Source organism: Delphinapterus leucas, chromosome X (genome assembly GCF_059928025.1).
Source record: "Delphinapterus leucas isolate spDelLeu-1000000601 "Yukka" chromosome X, BTC_Dleu_Yukka2, whole genome shotgun sequence".
NCBI classification, from domain to species: domain Eukaryota; kingdom Metazoa; phylum Chordata; class Mammalia; order Artiodactyla; family Monodontidae; genus Delphinapterus; species Delphinapterus leucas.
The window spans coordinates 66,677,218-66,699,883 of record NC_143150.1 but is presented as its reverse complement, the minus strand read 5'-3'; the positions used below and the strand labels follow the sequence as shown (position 1 = coordinate 66,699,883).

The 22,666-nt window shown below is 36.6% G+C and overlaps 1 protein-coding gene across 19 annotated transcripts in view; it reads right to left on the bottom strand.

Moving 5' to 3' along the window:
• ATRX (ATRX chromatin remodeler) overlaps positions 1 to 22,666 on the bottom strand; it is a 242,183-nt gene that overhangs the window by 162,527 nt on the left and 56,990 nt on the right. For all 19 annotated transcript variants that reach the window (XM_022580857.2, XM_022580851.2, XM_022580859.2 and 16 more), the window contains 3 exons: positions 4,948 to 5,003; positions 3,996 to 4,048; positions 2,983 to 3,107 (listed from right to left, as the gene is read on the bottom strand). In XM_022580857.2, coding sequence (XP_022436565.1) covers positions 2,983 to 3,107; positions 3,996 to 4,048; positions 4,948 to 5,003 — 234 coding nt within the window. The remainder of the gene's footprint in view (positions 1 to 2,982; positions 3,108 to 3,995; positions 4,049 to 4,947; positions 5,004 to 22,666) is intronic.

Sequence of the window (22,666 nt, the reverse complement as noted above, 5' to 3'; positions counted from 1 at the left end):
TACAAGACTTCAGTTCAGATAAAGCCAACATTGCTGGTACATAGTTTTGTTTCTTTCAAGTTTTCAATATTTGTATAAGGACCTCTCAAGAATAAATAAAACAGGGAAATAGTAAAAGGGCCAGGTGTCAACAGATTACTTTTTGGAATATAGTTCATAAAAATGGCGGGGGCAGTATTATGTACTGATTCATAACAGAAATGTGTGAATAAAGTATAAAGCCTTAGCCCAGTTCTGAATTTTATACTGCCTATCACAAAAGCTGTTCTGAATATGAACATCCATGCTAAGTTCCACAGTTTAAAAAATAAAAGGATCAAAAGAGAAAATTTTAAAAAGACATCCTATTCTTCTCATAAGCCAAATCATAAATGCAGAAAAAAGATTTTTAAGGGGTTGTTTTATATTGCTTTGGGGGAAGATAGTGGGGGACAATGTGAGAAGTTAATTCTGCTATTACTGCTATACCTATTCTGTGGCATTTCCCAAATAATACATCCAAGTTTCAGTACCCTGCAAAGTCCTTAAAGAGTTTTAAACAAAGACTGCCTTAAGATACTTAAGCTCAAGTGCTATGACAATAAATTGCAGAATGAGATCAATTGTTGGTCCCTATGGAAATCTTTTAGAAAGAATGTACTTTCTTAGCTATAAAACATGTGAACTGAGGAGAGAGGTTGCTAATTTAAGTTTTCATTTTAATCTCTCAAGAGCAAATAAGGCAGGGGCATGGTAAAAAGGGTCCAGGTCTCACATTTACCTACATTGCTGGGCTTAGTAATTGGGCATTACTGACAACAATTAAGAAAGTACAGTCATCCCTCAGTATCCATGGGAGATTTGTTCCAGGACCCCTTGGATACCAAAATCCGTGGATGCTCAAGTCCCTTAAATAAAATGGCATAGTATTTGCATATAACCTACGTACATCGTCCTGTATACTTTAAATCATCTCTAGATTACTTATAATACCTAATACAATGTAAACACTATGTTAATAGTTGCCGGCCAACGACAAACTCAAGTTTTGCATTTTGGAACTTTCCAGAATTTTTCTCCCCAAATATTTCTGATCTGCAGTTGATTGAATATGCAGATGCGGAACCCACGGATACGGAGGGCCAACTGTAAAATCTGGTAGTTGTCAGGGGCTGTCTCCCTGAAACATGGGTCTATGTTATTTAGTGAGCAAGTTTTAGCAAGGTATAGCACCTACTTAAATGAACTTCTGAGTCTCTGAAAAAAGGGGGGAAATAGGGCACAGAGGATTGAGTTTTTACAAACTGGTAAATATAAATAATCTCCACACACAGAAAAAACCTTTATTCACAACAACCATTTCACATATATACTCTCAGAGAAGCCCTGGCATTTGAAAAAAGCTAAAGATTTATAGTTAACCAAAAAAAACCAGATTTCTTTCTGAAGATTCTTCTCTAAATGGAAGCAAAGCAGCAGAGTGGAAAGAGCACTCACTAGCTTTGGATTCAGGCAGACCTGGGTTCAAATCTTAGCTTCTCAACTTAAAGCTGAAAAAGTTCCTTGAGCTCTGAATTTGTTCTTTCATCTCTACAAATAGAAACAGTAACTACCTTACAGCATTGTTTTGAGGATTAAATAAGTTAACTTTTTAAGAGTCTGGTACTTACACATACTCAATATAGTATTATAACAATAATTATAATCAATCAAATTTAACCTTATGAAACAGGTCTATTTTTGGTTTGGTGGGAGACAATTACACTTAGTTCAGGTTCGTAACATCCCATACTAACTCTCTTCCACAATATCATTAAAACAAAGACTGGTATTCCTAGTTCTTAGCTCACCCAGTGACCATCCTAAGGACTCCCAGTGACAACCACTGAGAATGTAATAATCCAAAGTGAGTCACTGCCTATGGGACTCAGACTCCCATGTTAGTTGTTTCTGCTGTAGGCCACCAAAAACATTACATAAAATTGTCACAGGTGATTTTCAAAGCCAAGTAAATGGTAGGCCCATCAATTTTCCTTCTATCTCTCTTCTTTCTCTCATTCATTTCTTTTCCTCATTTCATTTCTCATCTATTATAACTCCCAATTTGTCCTAGTAAAGCAATGTATTATTCTCCTAACTCATCATTTTTTTAAATTTCCATAATCAAAAAATGTGTCACATAAGCATAAGTAGAGAAAGAGAATAAAGTAGTAAACACTGCTGTAAATGATCTGTGAGAATAAATTTGAAAAATCTGCTAAGAGCCTTTAAACATATTATTCAATAAAGAAAAAAATCTAAACTGTTGATTTCTGAAACACTATGAAATTACCAAGACCCCTGTCATTCTCTCATCATGTAATCACACTGCTCTCAGACTTGGGCTATGAAAAGTCCAAGATTTTCATTTGGCTTCCCCCCTCCCACCCCTGCCCAGGCCCCAATCTAATCAATGCACTTTTAAGGTTAGAAATGCAACGGTTGAGAGGAAATGTAACAAGGAGTTTTTAAAAACATAATTACAAGAACTATACCTAAGTCAAATTTAATAGGTAACTTCAGCTTTGCGTCTTAGGGAATTTAAGAATGCAGTAAGACTAAACTAGACTTTAAATGTTTTCTAAAGAAGTTTTCAGAGTATTCATTATGTTTTTCTATAAAGCAAACACATTAAAATTTACTGAACCAAAACTTAATATACTAAACTTTTAAACCAACTTCCACATTCAAGTATAATTTGGAAAATAAAATCCCTTTTCTAAAACCCAATGGAAAGAGAAAATAAGTCTTTTTCTTATCAAACCTGACTGAATATTCTAAATTTTGAACCTCAGTAACACACATTATCATTACCATACTAATACATTTCCAGACCATCACTATCAAAATATTAGGTTTGGTCCTTCACACACAGCTTAAAGTAATCAAGTTCCAATTTTATAGTAATGACATTTAAAAATGCATTTCAACTTTAACTTCATATGAAAAATTAATACACTTTACCTTTTGGCAAGCTTTGCATAGTAATATCATTTTCTGAATTTTCATTAGAAGCATCTTCATTTACAGTTTCATCCAAAGGTTTTTCATCATCAGATTCTACATACTTTGTTACAATTGAAGGTTTCCTATGAGAGAATTAAGTCCACAGAATTATGGACATTTCTGCTATTGGAAAAACACCCAAGTAACATAAATAACATGTTTAGATTAAGCAGTGGCTCTTAACCAGGGATACATATCAGAATCACCTAGGGAAGCATACATCTCTATACCATATAACTGAATATTATGATTTAGTAGGTCTTGGGAGGATCAGAGCATGTGCATTCTGAAAAAGCTATGAGGAAGATTTTAAAGGGAACACCTATTTAAGAATCACTACTTTAGGGAATAAGTTAATAACAAGCAAACTGTGATTATTAAGAGACATTTCCACTGGTTCAAAAAAGTAAAAGTCCAATAGAATAAATTGCAAACTTCTAATACAAACTACACTCCACAGTTATATTATGCATTACATTATGCTTTGAAGTAGTTTCAGTTGTTACGTACAATTCACTTTGACAATTTAACACAGACAAGTATTTGAACCACTCTTTGATCTTCTTATAACTTCCTCATAACTATGATGGCTACCAGTCCCCATCCTAGACAATTTCATATAACCCTAAAAAACTCATATTGCCTCATGAGGCATTCAACATTTCATTTCCCCTTTTCTCCTTGTTTTTAAAGCACATATATTATCTGACAGAAATTATCTACATATTGCCAGGGCCACTAATATATAATAAATCCCCTCCTGGGAAATTTTTAATTAAAATTAAAAGTCAAGTGATGGATACAAGAGATTCATTATACTATACTGCTCTTTTAAAAATATATATGTTTGTATAAAATAGGTCACTGAGAACAGAGTGCTTTAAGTTTAGAAAAAAAGATTATTCTAAGAAAAAGAAAATAAAACAACCTGAAAAAGAAAGTAACTTTTTTTCCCTTCAACATCAACCAACCTCTTTGATCGTGATGATCCTGATGATCTGGATTTTTCTGAAGAGCTAGCTCCCTAAATGCGAGAAATAAATACAAAGGTGAGTAAAACTCTCAGAGAAACATCCCTACAATTAACTGTTTCCCTATACCAAGATGTCTAATATAATGATAGAATGAGATATAATTTTTATGCCTAAAGTATTTTTCTAAAAGGAACTTCAAAAACTAATTCTAATTTACTCTCAAGTTTCCTTGATTTAAGATTAATTTTTTTCATTAAATTGTTACTGTTGAATTTTGAGGTACAGAAGATGATACACTGCTATATCATGATCTCGGCCTAAGCCAACAAAGACAAAACAAAGGTGTAGAGGTAATCAGATCCCAACAGGGGCAGAGAGTTTTAAGGATCTAAACATGTGTCACTTTCTCTATCCTAACATATGGCACAGAATACCTTCTACAATTTCCTTTGAGATACTAAATTTACCTTGGTTTTGCCAATATAATCAGTATATTTTATTGGATTCAATTTTTTACACTAGGTGGGAAGAATCCTAAAACTGTAGTGTAGGCTGGGGTATCAGGTGAAGGACCTCAGGATGGGTTCCAATAATACTGCTTAAGAGACTCTAAAATATTCAGTTTTGAGAGATCTCAGAACCATGGGGTCATGCCCATAACAACCACCTTGGGCACCACTGTTGCAATATAATAACACTCACCTATCTGTTAGCAAGCCTTCAGTTGTCTAACTTTAGCTATACAGGTGAAGCAAACCACAACAATAACAAAAACAATGAACACCATCAAAAAGTGGACAACGACCCAAAATGAAGTACTGTAATAATACTTGGGTATAACAGTAAACTCAAACACATGCATGTATTAAATAAAAGCAACCTGATGACATACTCTAGTTGATTAGCATTAACTAATAAATATATTTTAAATGCTTCAAATTATTCTTACCTCTTCCTTGCTGTTTTCCATCATATCAGAGTTATTTCCAGAACCACTGACTTTATCTTAAAAGAGAAGAAGTAAAAACATTATTTATCTCTTTGGTGCATTATCAAATAGAACACCAATACCTACGATTCCATGAACCTATTTTTCAATCTATGTAGTATGGCAGTATTGGCAGTACTTTACTCACATTAAAATATAAGAGTTTTCTATCAACTATACTCCAATAATTTTTTTTAAAAAATAATATTGCTTTGGTTAAAAAAGAGTTTTCTGAGTGGCATGGACATATATACACTACCAAACGTAAAACAGATAGCTAGTGGGAAGCAGCCAATAGCACAGGGAGATCAGCTCAGTGGTTTGTGAACACCTAGAGGGGTGGGACAGGGAGGGTGGGAGGGAGGGAGACGCAAGAGGGAAGAGATATAGGAACGTATGTATATGTATAACTGATTCACTTTGTTATAAAGGAGAAACTAACACACCATTGTAAAGCAATTATACTCCAATAAAGATGTTAAAAAGAAATTCATGTAAAAAACCAAAAAAAAAGAGTTTTCTGATTAAAATCACTCTCTTTTGACACACTAATCCCTTCTGAAACAGCATTTCTGAAAAGAGCAGTTTGTAATCAAACTATTTCCTACTGTAATTGTTCAAGGTTTTTCTCTTAGAAGAAAATTTAAGTTCCATCTTCTACTAAAAATAAAATCACATTAATTGTATTTTCCTTTACCATAAGACACTAAAAAAAGAAAAACAACTTCCTAAAGGAAGCAGAGGGAAGGAAATAATAAAGATTAGAGTAGAAATTAATGAAACAGGGAATAGAAAACAATAGAGAAAAATCAACAAAACCAAAATAAGTTCTTTGGAAAGATGAATAAAACTGAAAAAAAAAACTTAGGCTAGATGGACCAAGAAAAAAAGGAGACAAGATTCAAATTACTAGAATGAAAAATTAAAGAGAGGATGTCACTACTTACCTTAAAGAAATAAAAGGATTATAAAGAAATATCATAAACAACTGTATGCCAACAAATTAGATAACCTAAATGAAATGGACAAATTCCTAAACACACACAAACTACTGAAGTTGACACAAGAATAAAGAGACAATGTAAATAGACCTATAACTGAAAAGACTGAATTGGTAATCAAAAAACTACCCACAAAGAAAAGCAAAGGTCCAGATGGTTTCACCACCAAATTACACCAAACATTCAAAAAAAAAAAAGCATTAACACCAATTTTTCACAAACTCTTCTAGTAAAATAGGAGGGAACACATCCCAACTCATTCAATGAGACCAGTATCGTACCAAACCAGAAAAGATACCACAAAAAGACCAACATCACTTATGAATACAGATGTAAAAGTCCTTAATAAAATACTAGCAAACTTCAAAAGAATGAAAGACATGTCTTTCTGCTACAGACTGCGAGAAAATACTTGCAAAAGACATATCTAATAAAGAACTATTATCTAAAATATATAAAAAACCCAAAACTCAACAATAATAATATAAACATGATTAAAAGCAGGCAAAAGATCTGAAGACATTTTACCAAATATATGCAAATGGAAAATGAGCATATGAAAAGATGCTCCACATCATATGTCATTCGGGAATCGGAAATTTAAAAAATAAGATAACACTATATACCTATTACAATGGACAAAATGCAGAACACTGACAACACAAAATGCTGGTAAGGATGTGGAGAAACAGGAACTCTCATTCACCGCTCAAAATAATGCAAAATGGTCCAGCCACTTTTGGCAATATCTTACAAAATTAACCAAACTCTTACATGATCCAGCAATCACACTCCTTGATATCTACCCAAATAAGTTGAAAATAAAGTCCACTCAGACTGCACATAGATGGTTTTAAATATTTTTACTTATATAAACACCTTCGAGTTCCGGCAGAGAGCGCGGTGAGAAGCGGATCGCGGCCTTCTAGCCCGGGGCCCTCCGGGGCCCTCCAGGCCCTCCGGCCTCTGGTCGGCAGGTGAACTGGGGGGCCCCAGGGACAAGCTCAGGCTGTGTCTTACCGAGCCCCAGAGCCCTCGCCGCAGCCGCCCACTGGCAGGGCCCGAGCCTGGAAGCAGCAACAAACTGCTCCTGCACCCCCGCATCCGCGACCTAATGGTGGCAGCCCCTCAGAGCCCAGATCCCGCCCACCGCCGGGTCTCCTGACCCCACGCTGCAGGGGTTAGGCAAGCCTCCGTCAGGTCACCGAGGACGTGGCGCCTTTGGGCGTTGGACGTCGCCGGGCAAGAAGAATGGCGGCCACTGGAACACTGCGGAGGGCCATTAGAGCCTCGAGGGCCCGGGAAGAGGGCTCTATGTGGACGCCAGCTCAGCCACCCTTAGGCCTTGGAGCCCGCGCATATCTGGGACCTGAGGTGACCTCTCTGCCCCGGTTGGACGAGACCTCACATCGTCCGGACAATGACAGACAAAGGCCTTAACGGGCCCGGAAGGTGAGGGCAGCCCCGGTCGACGACGGGTGGAACGTTAGCAGGTCATCGGGCGGTTGGTCATCGTTTTACCAAGACCTCGATGTCGGAAGATAAAAATGGTATTATAACGTACCACATGCGGCCAATAGGAAGTGCCAGCCACCTTTTGGGAAGATTTACTGGCCGTTTATAGAAGGCCTGTGTATATAATATGAAAAAGCTGCTCTCAACTTTCCCCCCAACCTTTGGAAAGAAAACTTTTCACTACATATAGGCCTTCTAGATGTGAAGAGGTTGCCGACGTATGATAGAGTTAAAGTCACATGTCTTGTAAATGCCCATTTGTTTTAAAAAAAAACCGTAGAAAAGAAATGTCCTCTGGAAATGACTTTTCGAAATGGAGTTGTTTGACCACCTCTACAGGCGACATCAGGAGCCACAGAGGTCCACGTTTGTTCAGTGGGTTAGAGGACATGGAATGGAAGACGTTGAGGAGGAAGAAAAGAAGGTTCTGTGCCAGACTGGTCCCAGAAGACATTTGCATATTAGAACCATTGTTTTGTGTGTGCATTTTACTCCTTACTACTGTATGTGTAGTTGACCATAAGTACTTTTTTGAAATATCTAGTCTTTCTAGATCTTCTAAAGTGCCTGATATATGTTCAAAGTAGAGGTAGTAAAAAGACATTTTGTAAATATCTTTTTGTTAAAATTCGTATGAAATGTTGTTTTGTGGGGGGAGGGGTGGCCAAACCACCTTTTTGAACAGTACGCAGTATGCAGTGTTTGTGCACTGGTTCAAGGTCGCGGGGAGAAGAAGGAAGTGCAAAGAGCTCTGTGCCAGTGTGTTTATAGTGAGGCAAGATTAACCATTGTCTTTTTTATGTTCCTGCATTTTGTTTCACTTTGCTGTGTATATAGTGCATATAATGGACAAATGAGTCCTAATTTACAACATCTAGTCTTTCTAGATGTTAAAGAGGTTGGCAGTGTATGACAAAAATAGTAAATAATACATTTTGTACATTTTGTGTTAAAATTTCTAGGAAAGATTGTCTTCTGAAAACTTGAGCATGATAGCCCTCTGGGTTGGTGGAGGGGGGAGAGAGAGAAGGGGGTTGGTCTTAGAATGGCTAGAATGCTGGTATTTTGAAGACAGTTTCAGATTATAACTGTTACATGTGTGCAGTTCATTCAGTACTGCTCTGTATATAGTGGACAAATTAAGTCCTTATTTGAAACATCTAGTCCATCTAGATGTTTAGGAGTGCCCAACGTATGTTAAATGTAGAGGTAGTAAAATATCACTTTGTAAACATCTTTTTGCTAAAATTCACAGGAAGTACTGTCTTTGGGAATGTTAAACCACCTGTCTGAGCAGTATACTATTGTCTATACTTGTTCAGTGGTTTGGAGGAGGGAGGGAAAGAATTGCAAAAGGTAATATGCTAGTGTGTTCATACCAGGACATTTTCAGACAAAACCATTTTTTGTATGTTCATTTTGTTTTGCTGGGTATATAGTGTATATAATGGACAAATTGAGTCCTAGTTTTGCAACATCTAGTCTCTAGATGTTAAAGGGGTTGCCAGTGTATGACAAAGTAGTAAAATTAGCACATTTTGTATACTTTATTGAAATTCATAGGAAAGCTTGTCTTCTGTAAATGACTTTTGGATATGAATTTGTTCAGCCACCTCTAAGCATTACATATGCATGTACTTGTCCACTGGATTGGCGGTGGAGAGAAGGAAGTGAGGGAGGAAATGGTTCAGGCCAAAATGGTCATATTTAGAAGATACCTCAGATTATAACCATTGTTACATGTGTGCAATTTTATTTAACAGTGCTGTGTACATAGTGGACAAGTAAGTTCTTATATGAAATATCTATTCTTTCTAGATGTTTAGAAGTGCTTGATGTATTTAAAAGTAGTTTTAGTAGAATAATGCTTCTTGTAAATAGCTTTTAAAAACTGATGGGAAACACTGTCTTTGGAAATGGAATTGTTAAACCTCCTCTCTGAACAGTATACTCTGTGCTTGTTCATTGGGCTTAGGGAGGTGGGAGGGAAGACTGCAAAAGATGTTTTGCTAGCAGGTACTAGAACATTTCAACTTATCCATTGCTCTATATGTTACATGCATTTTGTTTAACTTTACCGTATATATTTTGTATATACTGGACCAATGGGTCCCAATTTTATAATATCTAGTCTCTAGATATTAAAGAGGTTGCCAATGTATGACAAAAGTAGAGTTAGTAAACTAACACATTTTGTACACTTTGTGTTAAAATTCATTGAAAGGCCGTCTTCTGAAAAGGGCCTTTGGAAGTGAAATTGTAAATCACATCTAAGTGACACCTGTGCCTGTACTTGCCCAATGTTGGATGGATGGCAGAAAGGAGGTACTGGGAGAAATGAAGTGTTCTAGATTAGAATGTTCCTATGTAGAAGACACTTTCAGACCTAACCATTGTTACATGTGTGTAGTTTATTCAACACTACTGTGTATATAGTGGACAAACTTTAGTCCTTATTTGAAACATCTAGTCTTTCTAGATGTTTAGAAGTGCACAAAGTTTGTTAAAAGTAGAGGCAGTGAAGTAACGTATTTTGTAGATATATCCTTTTGTTAAAATTCATATGAAATACTGTCTTTTAGAAATGGAGTGATCAAAATGATCAAACCACATCTCTGAGCAGTACACATTATTTTATTTGTGCTGGTTCAGGGAGAAAAGAAGAAAGTGTAAAGGGCTTTATACCAAGACTAACCATTGTCTGGTGTGTCTCTGCATTTTGTTTTACTTGGCTGTGTACATAGTGTACATAAAGGACAGAGGGTCCAAATTTACAACATCTAGTCTTCCTAGATGTTAAAGAGGTTGCCAGTGTATGACAAAAATAGCCGATAAATACATTGTGTACACTTCGTGTTAAAATTCATAGGAAAGACTTCTGAAAACAACTGGAGGAAGTAAAATTGTTAAAATCCCCTCTAAGCATTACAGTTGCTTATTATTCTTGTCCACTGGGTTGATAGAGATGGGAAGGGGAAGCTTCTAGGCCAGAGTGTTCCTATTTAGGAGACACTTTGTGACTATAGCCTTTGTGTGCAGTTTCTTCAGTGCTACTACGTGTATACATAGTGGACAAACTTAAATCTGTATTTGAAACATCTAATCTTTTTAGATGTGTAAAAGTACACAACATATGTTGAAAATAGAGAGTTAAAAGTAACACCTTTTAAGGTTTTTTTTTCTGTTAATCCATAGGAATGGTTGTATTGGGGAGTGGAAATTGTTAAACTTGAGTCTTGTAGAGTAAGCTGACTATTCACTGGGTGGTGGGGAGGCGGGAGCGGACAGGAAGGAAGTACAGAGAAGGGATCTGTGCCCATGAGTCTTTAGACAAGTTCAGATTGTCTAACCATTGTTCTATTTGTGTGTTTTAGTTAATATTGCTGTGTATCAAAGAATAAGCAAGTCCTAATGCCCAAAGTATATTAAAAGTAAAGGTAGTAAAATAACCCCTTAATAAATGCCCTTTTGTTGGTTTTTAGGAAGGGCTGTGTCTTCTGGGAACATCTATGTTAATCCACCTCTTGGAGCTAGATATAGTCCTGTACTTAGTTGCTGATATGCTGGAGGAGGGGTAAGAGGAAGGGTGAAGGGAAGGGCTCTTAGCTAGTATCTCCATATCTAGAAGACAGTTTTAGGTTATAACCATAGGTCTAAATGTGCATTTTTGTAAAGTACCAATGCTTACTATGGACAAGGTTCATTCATTATTTTGCAACATCTAGGCTTTTTAGGAGTTCTGAGGTGACAATGTATGATAAAAAGTAGAGCTAGTGAATTAACCAATTTGTAAATATCTTTGTTATAATTGGTAAAAAAGTAGCATCTTGGACATAGAATTGTTAAACCGTCTGAGAAATGTACACCAGGACTTGTTCATTAGGTTGGCAGCAGAGGGGCAGAAGGGAGTATAAAAGGGAGGGAAGTACGTGGATGTGTTCCTTTTTCTATTTTGATGATAACCATTGATGTGTGTGCATCTCTTAGCTGTACTATAGGAATACATTGTTAAGTAATTCAGTGGAAACATACCTCCTTGCTAATACTTTAATAGTTTAGATCAGATAATGAATCCTCTTAAAAGCATTATACTTTGGGTACGCTGTTGCTTTATGTCTCATTTTTAATTGAACGTTAAGGGAATGTAGTATTTTAATCATAACTCTGCCAATATCTTTATCTAGAGGCCTGTTGCCATTTTTGTCTTTTCTGAAGTTTTTGTCGCCAAAAAAGGATTACATTTTTTTCCTTCCAGATTGAGTTGGTGTAGTGTATCTTTGGTTATCAAAATACTCATAACTTTGGGACTCTGAAATGGTAAATATTCATGATGTGTGAAAAAGCATGATACATAACTGTATGATCTTAATTACATAAAAATGGATGCTTAGTTGTGTTTAAATACACAAACGACACCTAGAAGGACACATCAAATGGTAAACTGCTTGTGATGGAGGATGACTTTGTTTTTTGCTTCTTGTGTTCTTTGGTTTCCTGTTATGCGCATGTTAACTTTTAAGAAATAAATGTTATTTTGAAAACCTTAAAAAAAAAAGAAAACACCTTCGTAAGTAGCTTTTTTCCCATAATTGTCAAAATTTGGAAGCAACCAAGATATCCTTCAAAAGGTGAATTGGATAAACTGTGTTACATCCAATCAATGGAATAATATTCAGCTCTAAAAAGAAATGAGCTACCAAGCCATGAGAAGACATGAAGGAACTTTAAATGTATTGTATATTACTATGTGAAAAAAGCCAATCTGAAAAGATTACATACTGTACGATTCCAACTATATGACGTTCTGGAAAAGACAAAACTATGGAGACAGAAAAAGATCAATGGTTGCCATGGATTTGGGGGCAGGGACAGGGGGAAGGATGGATAGATGGAACAGAGGATTTTTAGTGCACTTGAGACAGGAGGGAGGGTGGCAGGGCACAACCATTAAAAGAATGAGAGCCATTGAGGATACGACAAAAACTGGTTAGAACCAAATAGGCCCAAGATGGTGGAAGATTCGACTTCCAGTAGACCTTGAGCCTTGTTATACACTCACTGTAATACATTAGCATGCTAAATGACACACCCACAAGGCACCATGACAGTTCCTAGGCTAATCATAAAAGGCCAAAAAGTAGGCAGTGACTCAATTCCTGGAAATCCCCGCCCCTTCTCCAAAATAGTTGGAATAAACCTCTTACTCATTAGCCTATGAAATTACCAAACCCATAAAAAATAAACACCCCCCACACCCCAGGGCCTCTCTACTTCTGAGGTGGCCCACACCTTATGGATTGTGTAGCTCCCAGGGCTGCTCTCTCACCTTCTGAGATGAACCGCATTCTGCCTACGGAATGTGTATCTCGCTCAATAAACCTACTTTCACTTCACTATGGCTCACTCTTGAATTCTTTCCTGCACGAAGCCAGGGACCTTCACTTGGCAGCACATCCCAGGAACTCACCTGAGACCTGAAACATGACCATCCTCTTGCACCCCATTTTCCTGCAACATCTTTACAAAGTAAGAGGAAGAAGGTGGTCTTCTCTCCTTTCCCACTTTTCCTTTGATTGTAAAAATGTAGCCAACTTAGTTCTCAGGGCACAGCCCTCTTGCCTGCCTGCTTGTATACTTCACATGCACCTTACGTTAATAAATCTACTTCTTGCCTGTCACTTTGCCTCTCGCTGAATTCCTTCTGTGCTGAGACATAAAAATCTGAGCTTCACTGAGTCCTGAGACCAGGTGTGCGGTTTCAGCTTGGGAGGGTTTGAGTCCCCTCCTAAGCCAGAGGTTGCAGGTTCAAGTCCCATCTGAGGCACAACTGGGTTTTAGTCCCATCTGAGTGGGACTGAGTTCAAGTCCCAATCTGAGGTGTACGGTTTCACAGTGAAACTAACCTGTATAATACTATAATGATAGATAGATGTCATTATACATTTGTCAAAATCCCTAGAATGTACAACATCAAGAGTGAAATCCAATGCAAGCTATGGGTTTTAGATGATAATGACTTGTCACTCACTGTAGGTTCATCAACTGTAACAGATGTACAACTGTGGTGCAGGATGTTTACAGTGGGGGAGGCTGTGCATGTGTGTGGACACATAATAGGAAATTTCTGTACGTTCCACTCAATTTTTCTGTGTACCTAAAACTGCTCTAAAGAATATAATTTATTTTTTTAAACTCTTAATAAAGGGAACTTCCACAACAAGCTACAAAATACCCACAGGTAACATCATACTTAATGGTAAAAGACTGAATGCTTTTGCTCTAAGATCAGAATACGAGAAGGAAATCCTCTCCTGCCACTTCCATTTAACATTGTAATGGAGATTCTAGCCAGAGCAAGTAAGCAAGAGTAAAGAAATAAAAGGCAGCCAGACTGAAAAGGAAGAAGTAAAACTGTCTTTGGAGACATTATCTTGAATAGAGAAAGTCTCAAGAAATCCATTAAAAATATTACAACTAGTAAATGAGTTCAGAAAGGTTGAAGGATGTGAGAACAATATACAGAAGTCAACTGTATTTCTGTACACTTGCAAAGAATGATCTGAAAATAAAGAAAACAATCCATTTATAATACCATCAAAAAGAATAAAATGCTTAGGAATAAATTTAACAAGAGAAGTTAAAAACTTATACTCTGAAAACTACAAAACATCATTGAAAGAAATTAAAGACTTAAATCAGTGGTAAAACACTGCATGGTCATGAAATAGAAGACAACATTAAGATGGCAATACTCCACAAATTGATCTACAATTTTTAAAAAAAGGCAATCCCTGTCAGAATCTCACTTGACTTCTTTGTAGAAATTGACAAGCTCATTCTAAAATTCATGTAGAATTAAAATGGACCCAGAATAGTCAAAACAACCTTCAAAAGGAAAAACAAAATAGGAAGACTCGCACTTCAAGATTCTAAAACTTAGTGTAAAACAACTATAATCAGTACAGTGTACTACAGGCAAAAGAACAGATATAAAAATCAGTCGAAAAATGAAAGTTCAGAAATAAACTCATATATCTATGGTCAACTGATTTCCAACAGCATGCCAAGACCATTCAAAAGGGAGAGAATAGTCTTTTCAACAAACAGTATGGCACAACTGTGTATCCACACGCGAAAAGTTAAGTTGGAGACCTGCCTTACACCACATACAAAAATTAACTCTAAATGCATCATTAAAAACCTAAACGTAAGAGCCTAAACTATAAAACTCTTTGAAGAAAATATTGGGGTAAATCTTTGTGACCCCAGATTTAGAAACAGATCCTTAGACATGACACCATAAGTATGAGCAACAAGAATAAAAATAGATACGCTGGACTTTATCAAAACTAAAAACATTTGTGCTTCAAAGGACATCATCAAGAAAATTAAAGAAATACATACATATACACAACAGAATGCTATTCAGCCTTAAAAGGGAAGAAAATTTTGATACATGCTACAACACTGATTAACCTTGAAGACATTATGCCAAGTAAAATAAGCCAGACACAAAAGGACAAATACCGTATGACCCCACTTATATGAGGTTCCTAAAGTAGTCATATTCATAGAGAAAGAACATAGAATAGTGGTTGCCAGGGACTGGGGGTAAAGGGGATTGGGAAGTTAGTGATTTTAATGGGTACAGGGTTTCAGGTAGAGAAGACAAAAAAGTTCTGGAGATGGATGGTAGTGATGGTTACACAACAGTGTGAATGTACTTAATGCCATAGAACTGTATACTTAAAATTGGTTAAAATAGTAAATTTTATATTGTGTAATTTTATCATAATAAAAGTCTAGAATATATAAAGAATTCTTATAAATCAATGATAAAAAGACAAACACCCAATTAAAAATGAGCAAAGGATCTAAATAGATAATTCTCTAAGGAATATATACAAACTACCAATAAGCACATGAAGAGACGCTCAACATCATTAACCATTAGGCAAAATGAAAACCAAAACCATAATAAGACACGACTTCACATGTACTACGATGGCTAAAATTAAAAAGTCAGATAACAACTACTGTTGGCAAGGATGCAGAGAAATCAGAATCCTCATACACTGCTGGGGGGAATGTGCAATGGTGTAGCCACTTTGGGAAACAGTTTGATATTTCCTCAAAGGATTTAACAGAGTTACCATATAACTCAGCAATTCCACTCCTAAGAGAAATGAAAATATATGGCCACACACAAACTTGTTCACAAATGTTTATAGTAGCATTATTCATAATAGCCAAAAGGTAGAAACAAGATGTTATTATCCATCAACAAATCAAACAAATGTGGTATATCCATATAAAGGAATGTTATTTGGTCATAAAAAGAAATGAAGTACTAATATGCACTACAACATAAATACACCTTAAACACATTATACTAAGTGAAAGAAGCCAGTCACAAAGAACCACATGTAATAGAATGCCATTCATAAGAAAGTCTGAAATAGGGAAATCTATAAAGACAAGAAAGTAGATTAGTGGTTGCTTAAGGCTGGGGGTAGGGGGTGATATCTAAAGAGTACAGAGTTTCTTTTTCAAGTGATAATAACATTATAAAATTTACTGTGGTGACGGCTTCATGTATTTGTGAACATACTAAAAACCACTGAATCGTACACTTTAAACTGGTGAATTGTATCATAAGTAAATTATATCTCAATAATGGTGTTAAAAGTTTTAGTAGTCATTAGGGAAATGCAAATTAAAATCACACTGAGATATCATTAGGTATCTATCAGAATGTCTAAATTTTTTTTAAAATAGTGGCAAAACCAAATGCTGGAGAGGATGCAGAGAAATTGATCCTTCTTACATTGCTGTGAGAATATAAAATGGTATAGCCACTCTGGAAAACAATTTAGGAGTGTCCTTAAAAAAAAAAACATGCAACCATCCTATGACACACCAACTGCACTCCTGGGTATTTATCCCAGAGAAATGAAAACTTATGTTGACACAAAATCCTGTACACTAATGTTTACCAGCAGCTTTATTTGTAACAGCCCAAATCTGGGATCATCCCAGATGTCCCTTAATGGGTAAATGGTTAAACTGTGGTACATCCATACCATAGAAAACTACACATTGCAATAAAAAGGAGAGAACTATTGACACATGCAACAACCTGGCTGAATCCCAAGGGAATTATGCTAAGTGAAAAAACCCAATCCCCAAATGTCATATACTATAGGATTCCATTTATAGAACATGTTTAAAATGAAAAACAATTTAGAAATGGAGGACAAATTAGTGATTTCCAGGTGTTAGGCACAGGTAGGAGTAGGGGTAGGGAGTTGAGCATGATTATAAAAGGGCAAGATAAGGAATCTGCATGTTGACTGTGGTGGTGGATACATGAATCAACTCAAGGTAATCAAACTGTATAGGACTTAACAAAAACACAAAAGTACAAGTAAAACTGAGGAAATCTAAATCAGATTGGTAGATATCAATAACATGGTTAACTGACAATATGTCATACTTCTGTAGAATGTTGCTATTGTGAGAAACTGGGAAAAGTGTGTAAGAGCTGTGTGTGTGTTACAACTGCATATGAATCTACATCCATCTCAATAAAAATACCACTTTAGGGAAAAAACTCAGAAAACTAGGGGAGGGGAACTTCCTCAACTTGACAGACTATTTACAAAAATCTTATACAGTAACCATCATACTTAATGGTGAAAGAGCTGAACGCTTTCCTACTAACATCAGAAACACCAAGATGTCTGATATCATCATTCTTCTTCAACGTAGCAATGGAAAATACAGAAAGTCCTACCCAGCATAATGAGGCAGGAAAAGGAATTAAAAGGCAAAGAGATGGAACGGAAGAAATAAACGTGACCCTATATGCAGACAACCAGATTAGGTAGAAAATTCCAATAAATCTAAAAGATGAAAAAGAAGCTACCTAGAGCAAGTTCACAGGATACAAGGTCGACATAAAAAACATAACTGAATTCCTGCAATGAACAATTGGAATCTGAAATTTAAAAACCAGGGAATTTAAAATAGCACCACAAAAATGAAGTAAGGAGGTAAAAATGTATCAAAGTATGTGCAAGATTAGTATATGGCTAACTACAAAACACTGGGCCAACTGAGAGTTTCTATCAACATTTTTTTCTCTATCATTAAACATTCCTATTCTTTACATGTATTTGGTGGATAACTACACAGATTTATTGGGGAAAGGATCTGAAGAGCAAGTGTTCTGCACACTTTTTATTTTTCAATGTTTTCTATTCTCATTTTGGATAATTTCTATTAGACTATCATCAAATTTACTGACACTACTACAGCTATCTCTAATCTCCTGTTAAGTACAAACAATGATTTGTTATTCAGAAATTTATTTTTCAGTTCTAGAATTTCAAATTGGTTCTTTTTTACATTTTCTATGTTTGTACTGAGATTTCTTACCTGTCCATTCAACATAAATGTATTTGCTTTATTATACTAAAGCATAGTTGCAATAGCTGCTTTAATATTCTTGTTTGCTAATTTCAACATTTGAGACATATGTGGATTGTCTCTACTGCTTGCCTTTCCTTTTGAATATGAGTCACAATTTCCTCTTTTTATTTCAGATTGGGTACTGGACATTTTTAAAGATACAGTGAAAACACTGCATGCTGTTACAGTTGTTATTTTTGTTAATAGTGGATAGTCAACTTACCTGAAATCAAACCCCAAAATATATACCCTCTAGTGTAAGCAGCTGAAAGCTTTATTCTGTTCTTTTAGCCCTAACTGGGCTACCTAGAATCTGGGCTGCACTTGTGAATCAACCAGATATGGCAAGAGTTTTTGCAGGTTCCAGAGCTCCCAAACTGTAGCTCTCTTCTAGGTGGGATCTCCCCTCTCATTTTACTAAACCTACTGTGGTCTCCCTAAATTCCTTTATGCCTCATCAAGAATGCAGGTTTCCATTCAACTCTTTTAATTGAAAAATAATTAACTTAATATATTAGTTTTAGGTGCACAACATAGTGATTCAATATTTTATAGGTTACAAAATGACCACCCCTACAAGTCTAGTTATCATCTGTCACCATACTAAGCTATTACAATATTGATAACTATTAATTTTTCTTTAAATGTTTGATAGAATTCACCTATGAAGCCAACTGCTCTTCAACTTTTGTTTGTTGGAAGATTTTTGATCACTAATTGAATTTCATTAGTAATCAGTCTGTTCAGATTTTGTATTTCTCCATGATTCAGTCTTGAAAATTGCAAGTTTCTAGGAATTTATCCATTTCTTCGATGTTGTCCAATTTGTTGGCACAATAGTCTCTTAGGATTCATTGCATTGCTGTGGTATAAGTTGTTACTTTTCCTCTTTCCTTTCTCATTTTATTTATTTGGACTCTCTTTTTTTCATGATGAGTCTGACTTAAGGTTTTTCAATTTTGTTTACATTTTCAAAACGAAAACTAGCTCGTAGCTTCATTGATCTTTTCTATTATTTTTTAGTCTCTATTTCATTTATTTCTGCCCTGATCTTTATGGTTTATTTCCTTCTACTAACTTTGGGTTTTGTTTGCTCTTCTTTTTCTAGCTCCTTTATATGTAAGAAAAGCATGATCCTCAAAAGGAAATCTATAAATTAGACTTCCTCAAAATTCAAAACTTTCACTCTGCAAAAGACCCTGTTAAGAGGAAGAAGACGAGCTATCAGTTGCATTATTTCCAATCTGACCTATATTATTTCCTTCCTTTTACTAAGTCAGGCCTTGTTCTGTTCTTCTTTTTCTAGTCCCTTTAAATGTAAAGCTACATTTTTTTTAATTTGAGATTTTTCTTTTTTCTTGAAGTTGGCCTGTATCACTATAATCTTCCCTCTTGGAACTGCTTTTGCTGCATCCCATAGATTCTGGAAAGTTGTGTTTCCATTTTCATGTGTCTCAAGGTATTTTTTAATTTCCTCTTTGATTTCTTCATTGATGCATTGGTTTTGTAGCATTTTGTTTAGTACCCCTGCTTTCTTTTCGTTTCCTTTTGCATTGAATACCTCTTTCAATCACTTCAGTATCACTCTGTTTGTCTTTAGATCTGAAGTGAGTCTCTTGTAGGCAGCATATAAATGGGTCTTGCTTTTTAATCCATTCAGCCATCTCTATTTTGATTGGAGCATTTAGTCAATTTATATTTAAAGTGGTTATTGATAAGGATTTACTTATTGCCATTTTGTTAATTATTTTCTGCTTGTTTTTATTGTTATTCTCTATTCCTTTCTTCTCTTGGTTTCTTCCCTTGTAGTTTTTTTTTTTAATATTTTATTAATTTATTTTTTGGCTGCCTTGGGTCTTAGCTGCGGCGCACGGGCTTCTCTCTAGTTGTGGCGTGTGGGCTCTCTAGTTGCAGCACACAGGCTCAGTAGTTGCAGCACACAGACTTAGCTGCCCCGTGGCATGTGGCATCTTAGTTCCCTGACCAGGGATCAAACCCACGTCCCCTGCGTTGGAAGGCAGATTCTTAAACACTGGACCACCAGGGAAGTCTCTTCCCTTGTAGTTTGATGATTTTCTTTATGTTTGGGCTCCTTTATTTTTTGTTTATCTATTGTAGGTTTTGGGTTTGCAGCTACCATCAGGTTGATACGTGCGCACACATACACATACACCGATTTAATTTAGGCTGACAGTTGCTTAAGTTCAAATATATTCTGAAAGTACTACATTTTTACTACCCCCCCCAACATTTTGTTTCTGACATGATATTTTACAACTTTATACTTTGTGTATCCCTTAGCTACTTATTGTAGTTATAGTTGATTTTACTACTTTTTGTCTTTTAACCTTCCTACTAGCTTTGTAAGTGGCTGATTTACTATATATTTACCTTTACCAGTGAGATTTTTTTCTTTCATATATTTTCTTATAACTATTGCCTTTTCTTTTCCACCTAAGAATACGTTTTAACATTTCTTGTAAGGCCATTTTAGTGGTGCTGAACTCCTTTAGGTTTTGCTTGTCTGGGAAACTCCATCTCTCCTTCAATTCTGAATGATAACCTTGCCAGGTAGAGTATTCTTGGTTGGAAGTTTCTTTACTTTCAGTACTTTAAATATATCATGCCACCCCCTTCTGACTTGCAGAGTTTCTGCTGAAAAATCAGCTAATAATTTTATGGGATTTTCCTTGTATATGATTAGTTGTTTTTCTCCTGCTGCCCATAAAATTCTCACTTTATCTTTTGCCATTTTACTTACATGTTTGGTGTGGATCTCCTTGGGTTCACCTTGTTTGGGACTCTGTGATTCTTGTACCTAGATGTCTGTTTCCTCACCCAGACTAGGGAAGTTTTCAGACATTATTTCTTTAAGTAATTTTTTGTCCCTTTCTCTCTCTCTTCTCCATCTGAGACCCCTACCCCTACTATGAGAATATTAGTACTCCTGATGTCCCAGAGATCCCTTTTTTTTTTTTTTTTTTTTTTTTTGCAGTACGCAGGCCTCTCACTGTTGTGGCCTCTCCTGTTGCGGACCACAGGCTCTGGACGCGCAGGCTCAGCGGCCATGGCTCACGGGCCCAGCCGCTCCGCGGCATGTGGGATCCTCCCGGACCGGGGCACGAACCCGTGTCCCCTGCATCGGCAGGCAGACTCTCAACCACTGCGCCACCAGGGAAGCCCCCCAGAGATCCCTTAAACTCTCATTTTCTAAAATTCTTCTTTTTTTCTGTTCTGATTGGGTGGTTTCCACTATTCTGTCTTCCAAATCACTGATGTGTTCTACTGTATCAACTAATCTGCTGTTAATTTCCTCTACTGTATTTTCCAATATTGTGTTCTTCAGTTCTGTTTCTTTTTTACATTTTCTCTTTGTTGAAGTTCTCACTGTGTTCCTCCATTCTTCTACCTAGTTTGGTAAGCATCTTTATGACCATTTCTTTGAATTCTTTATCAGGTAAATTACTTATCTCCATTTCATTAAGATTTTTTTCTGCAGTTTTACCTTGTTCTTTCACTTGGAACATATTCCTCTGTCCCCATTTTGTTTGACTTTGTGTTTCTTTCTATACATCAGGCAAAACAGGTACCTCTCCCGGTCTTGAAGGCATAACCTCAGTTAAGAGCATCCCCTGTGTAGTCTGCGTGTGCCAGGCAGCTTTGGCAAGCCGGCTGGAGCCTAATAAGTCATGAGCCGGGGGGTCCTGGGGCACTGTATACTCAGGCTGCCTTGGTAGGACGCCTATAGCTTGTGTGGGCCAGAGGTATGCTGAGGTGGCCTTGGAAGGCCACCTAGAGAACGTGGACTATGTTCCCACTTGTGCTATCAAGGTAAAGGAGGAACACAAAAAATGGTGCTCTCTAGCACCTTCAACATTGGAGATAGTTCCAGCAGTTCCCTGCCCATTTAGCAGACACTCTAGGGTTAGTAAGTGGATTTCCTTCATGTACAGTCTAGATCCCCTTTAAACCACTGTTTTTTCTCTGTGCCCCAGGGGAGGCAGGTCTGTACACAGGCCCCTTAGTGATATCCCTTGCCACGGCAGTACACCACACTGAAGTGGGGCTCCCATCAATACTCTCTCTCTGTGTCTCCTACCAATCTCTATGTGGTCCTTGTATCATTTGTTGTGGAGAAGCTGTTTAATCAGACCTCAGTTCTTCTGCAAGAGGCATCACTCTTTACGTAGCTGTAGATTCGGTGTGTCTGTGGGGAGGGGTGAGATCAGGGTCTTCCTACACCACCACCTTGGACCAAATGCTGAGTTTTATGCTGGTTCAACCTTAGTCGCAAGAAGGCTATCAGAAGTAGTGGGGTTGCAAGCTCAAACAGCATATCCAGAAGGACAGAGCTATCCAAGTCTTAAATTCCACTGATGGAGCTAACTGGCACCTTTCCTAAGGAAAAAAGGCTTAACAATTGGGAATTCAGCCATTAATACTTCTTTCTTCCATGGGTTGACCCTACTCCAATTTGTGTCTGCTTTGTGTCACTGTTCAGTTTCCCCACATCATTGTGTTCAGTATTTTGGCCAGAATTAATAATTGGTATCTGTGAGAGATATCTGTTTATCCATACAGAGCTACTCTGCCACTACCAGAAGCAGAACTCCCCAACTAACTACTGAATATAGAACTGTGACACTATGATTTCATTCTAAAGACAAAAGGAACTTTAAACAAATATTTAA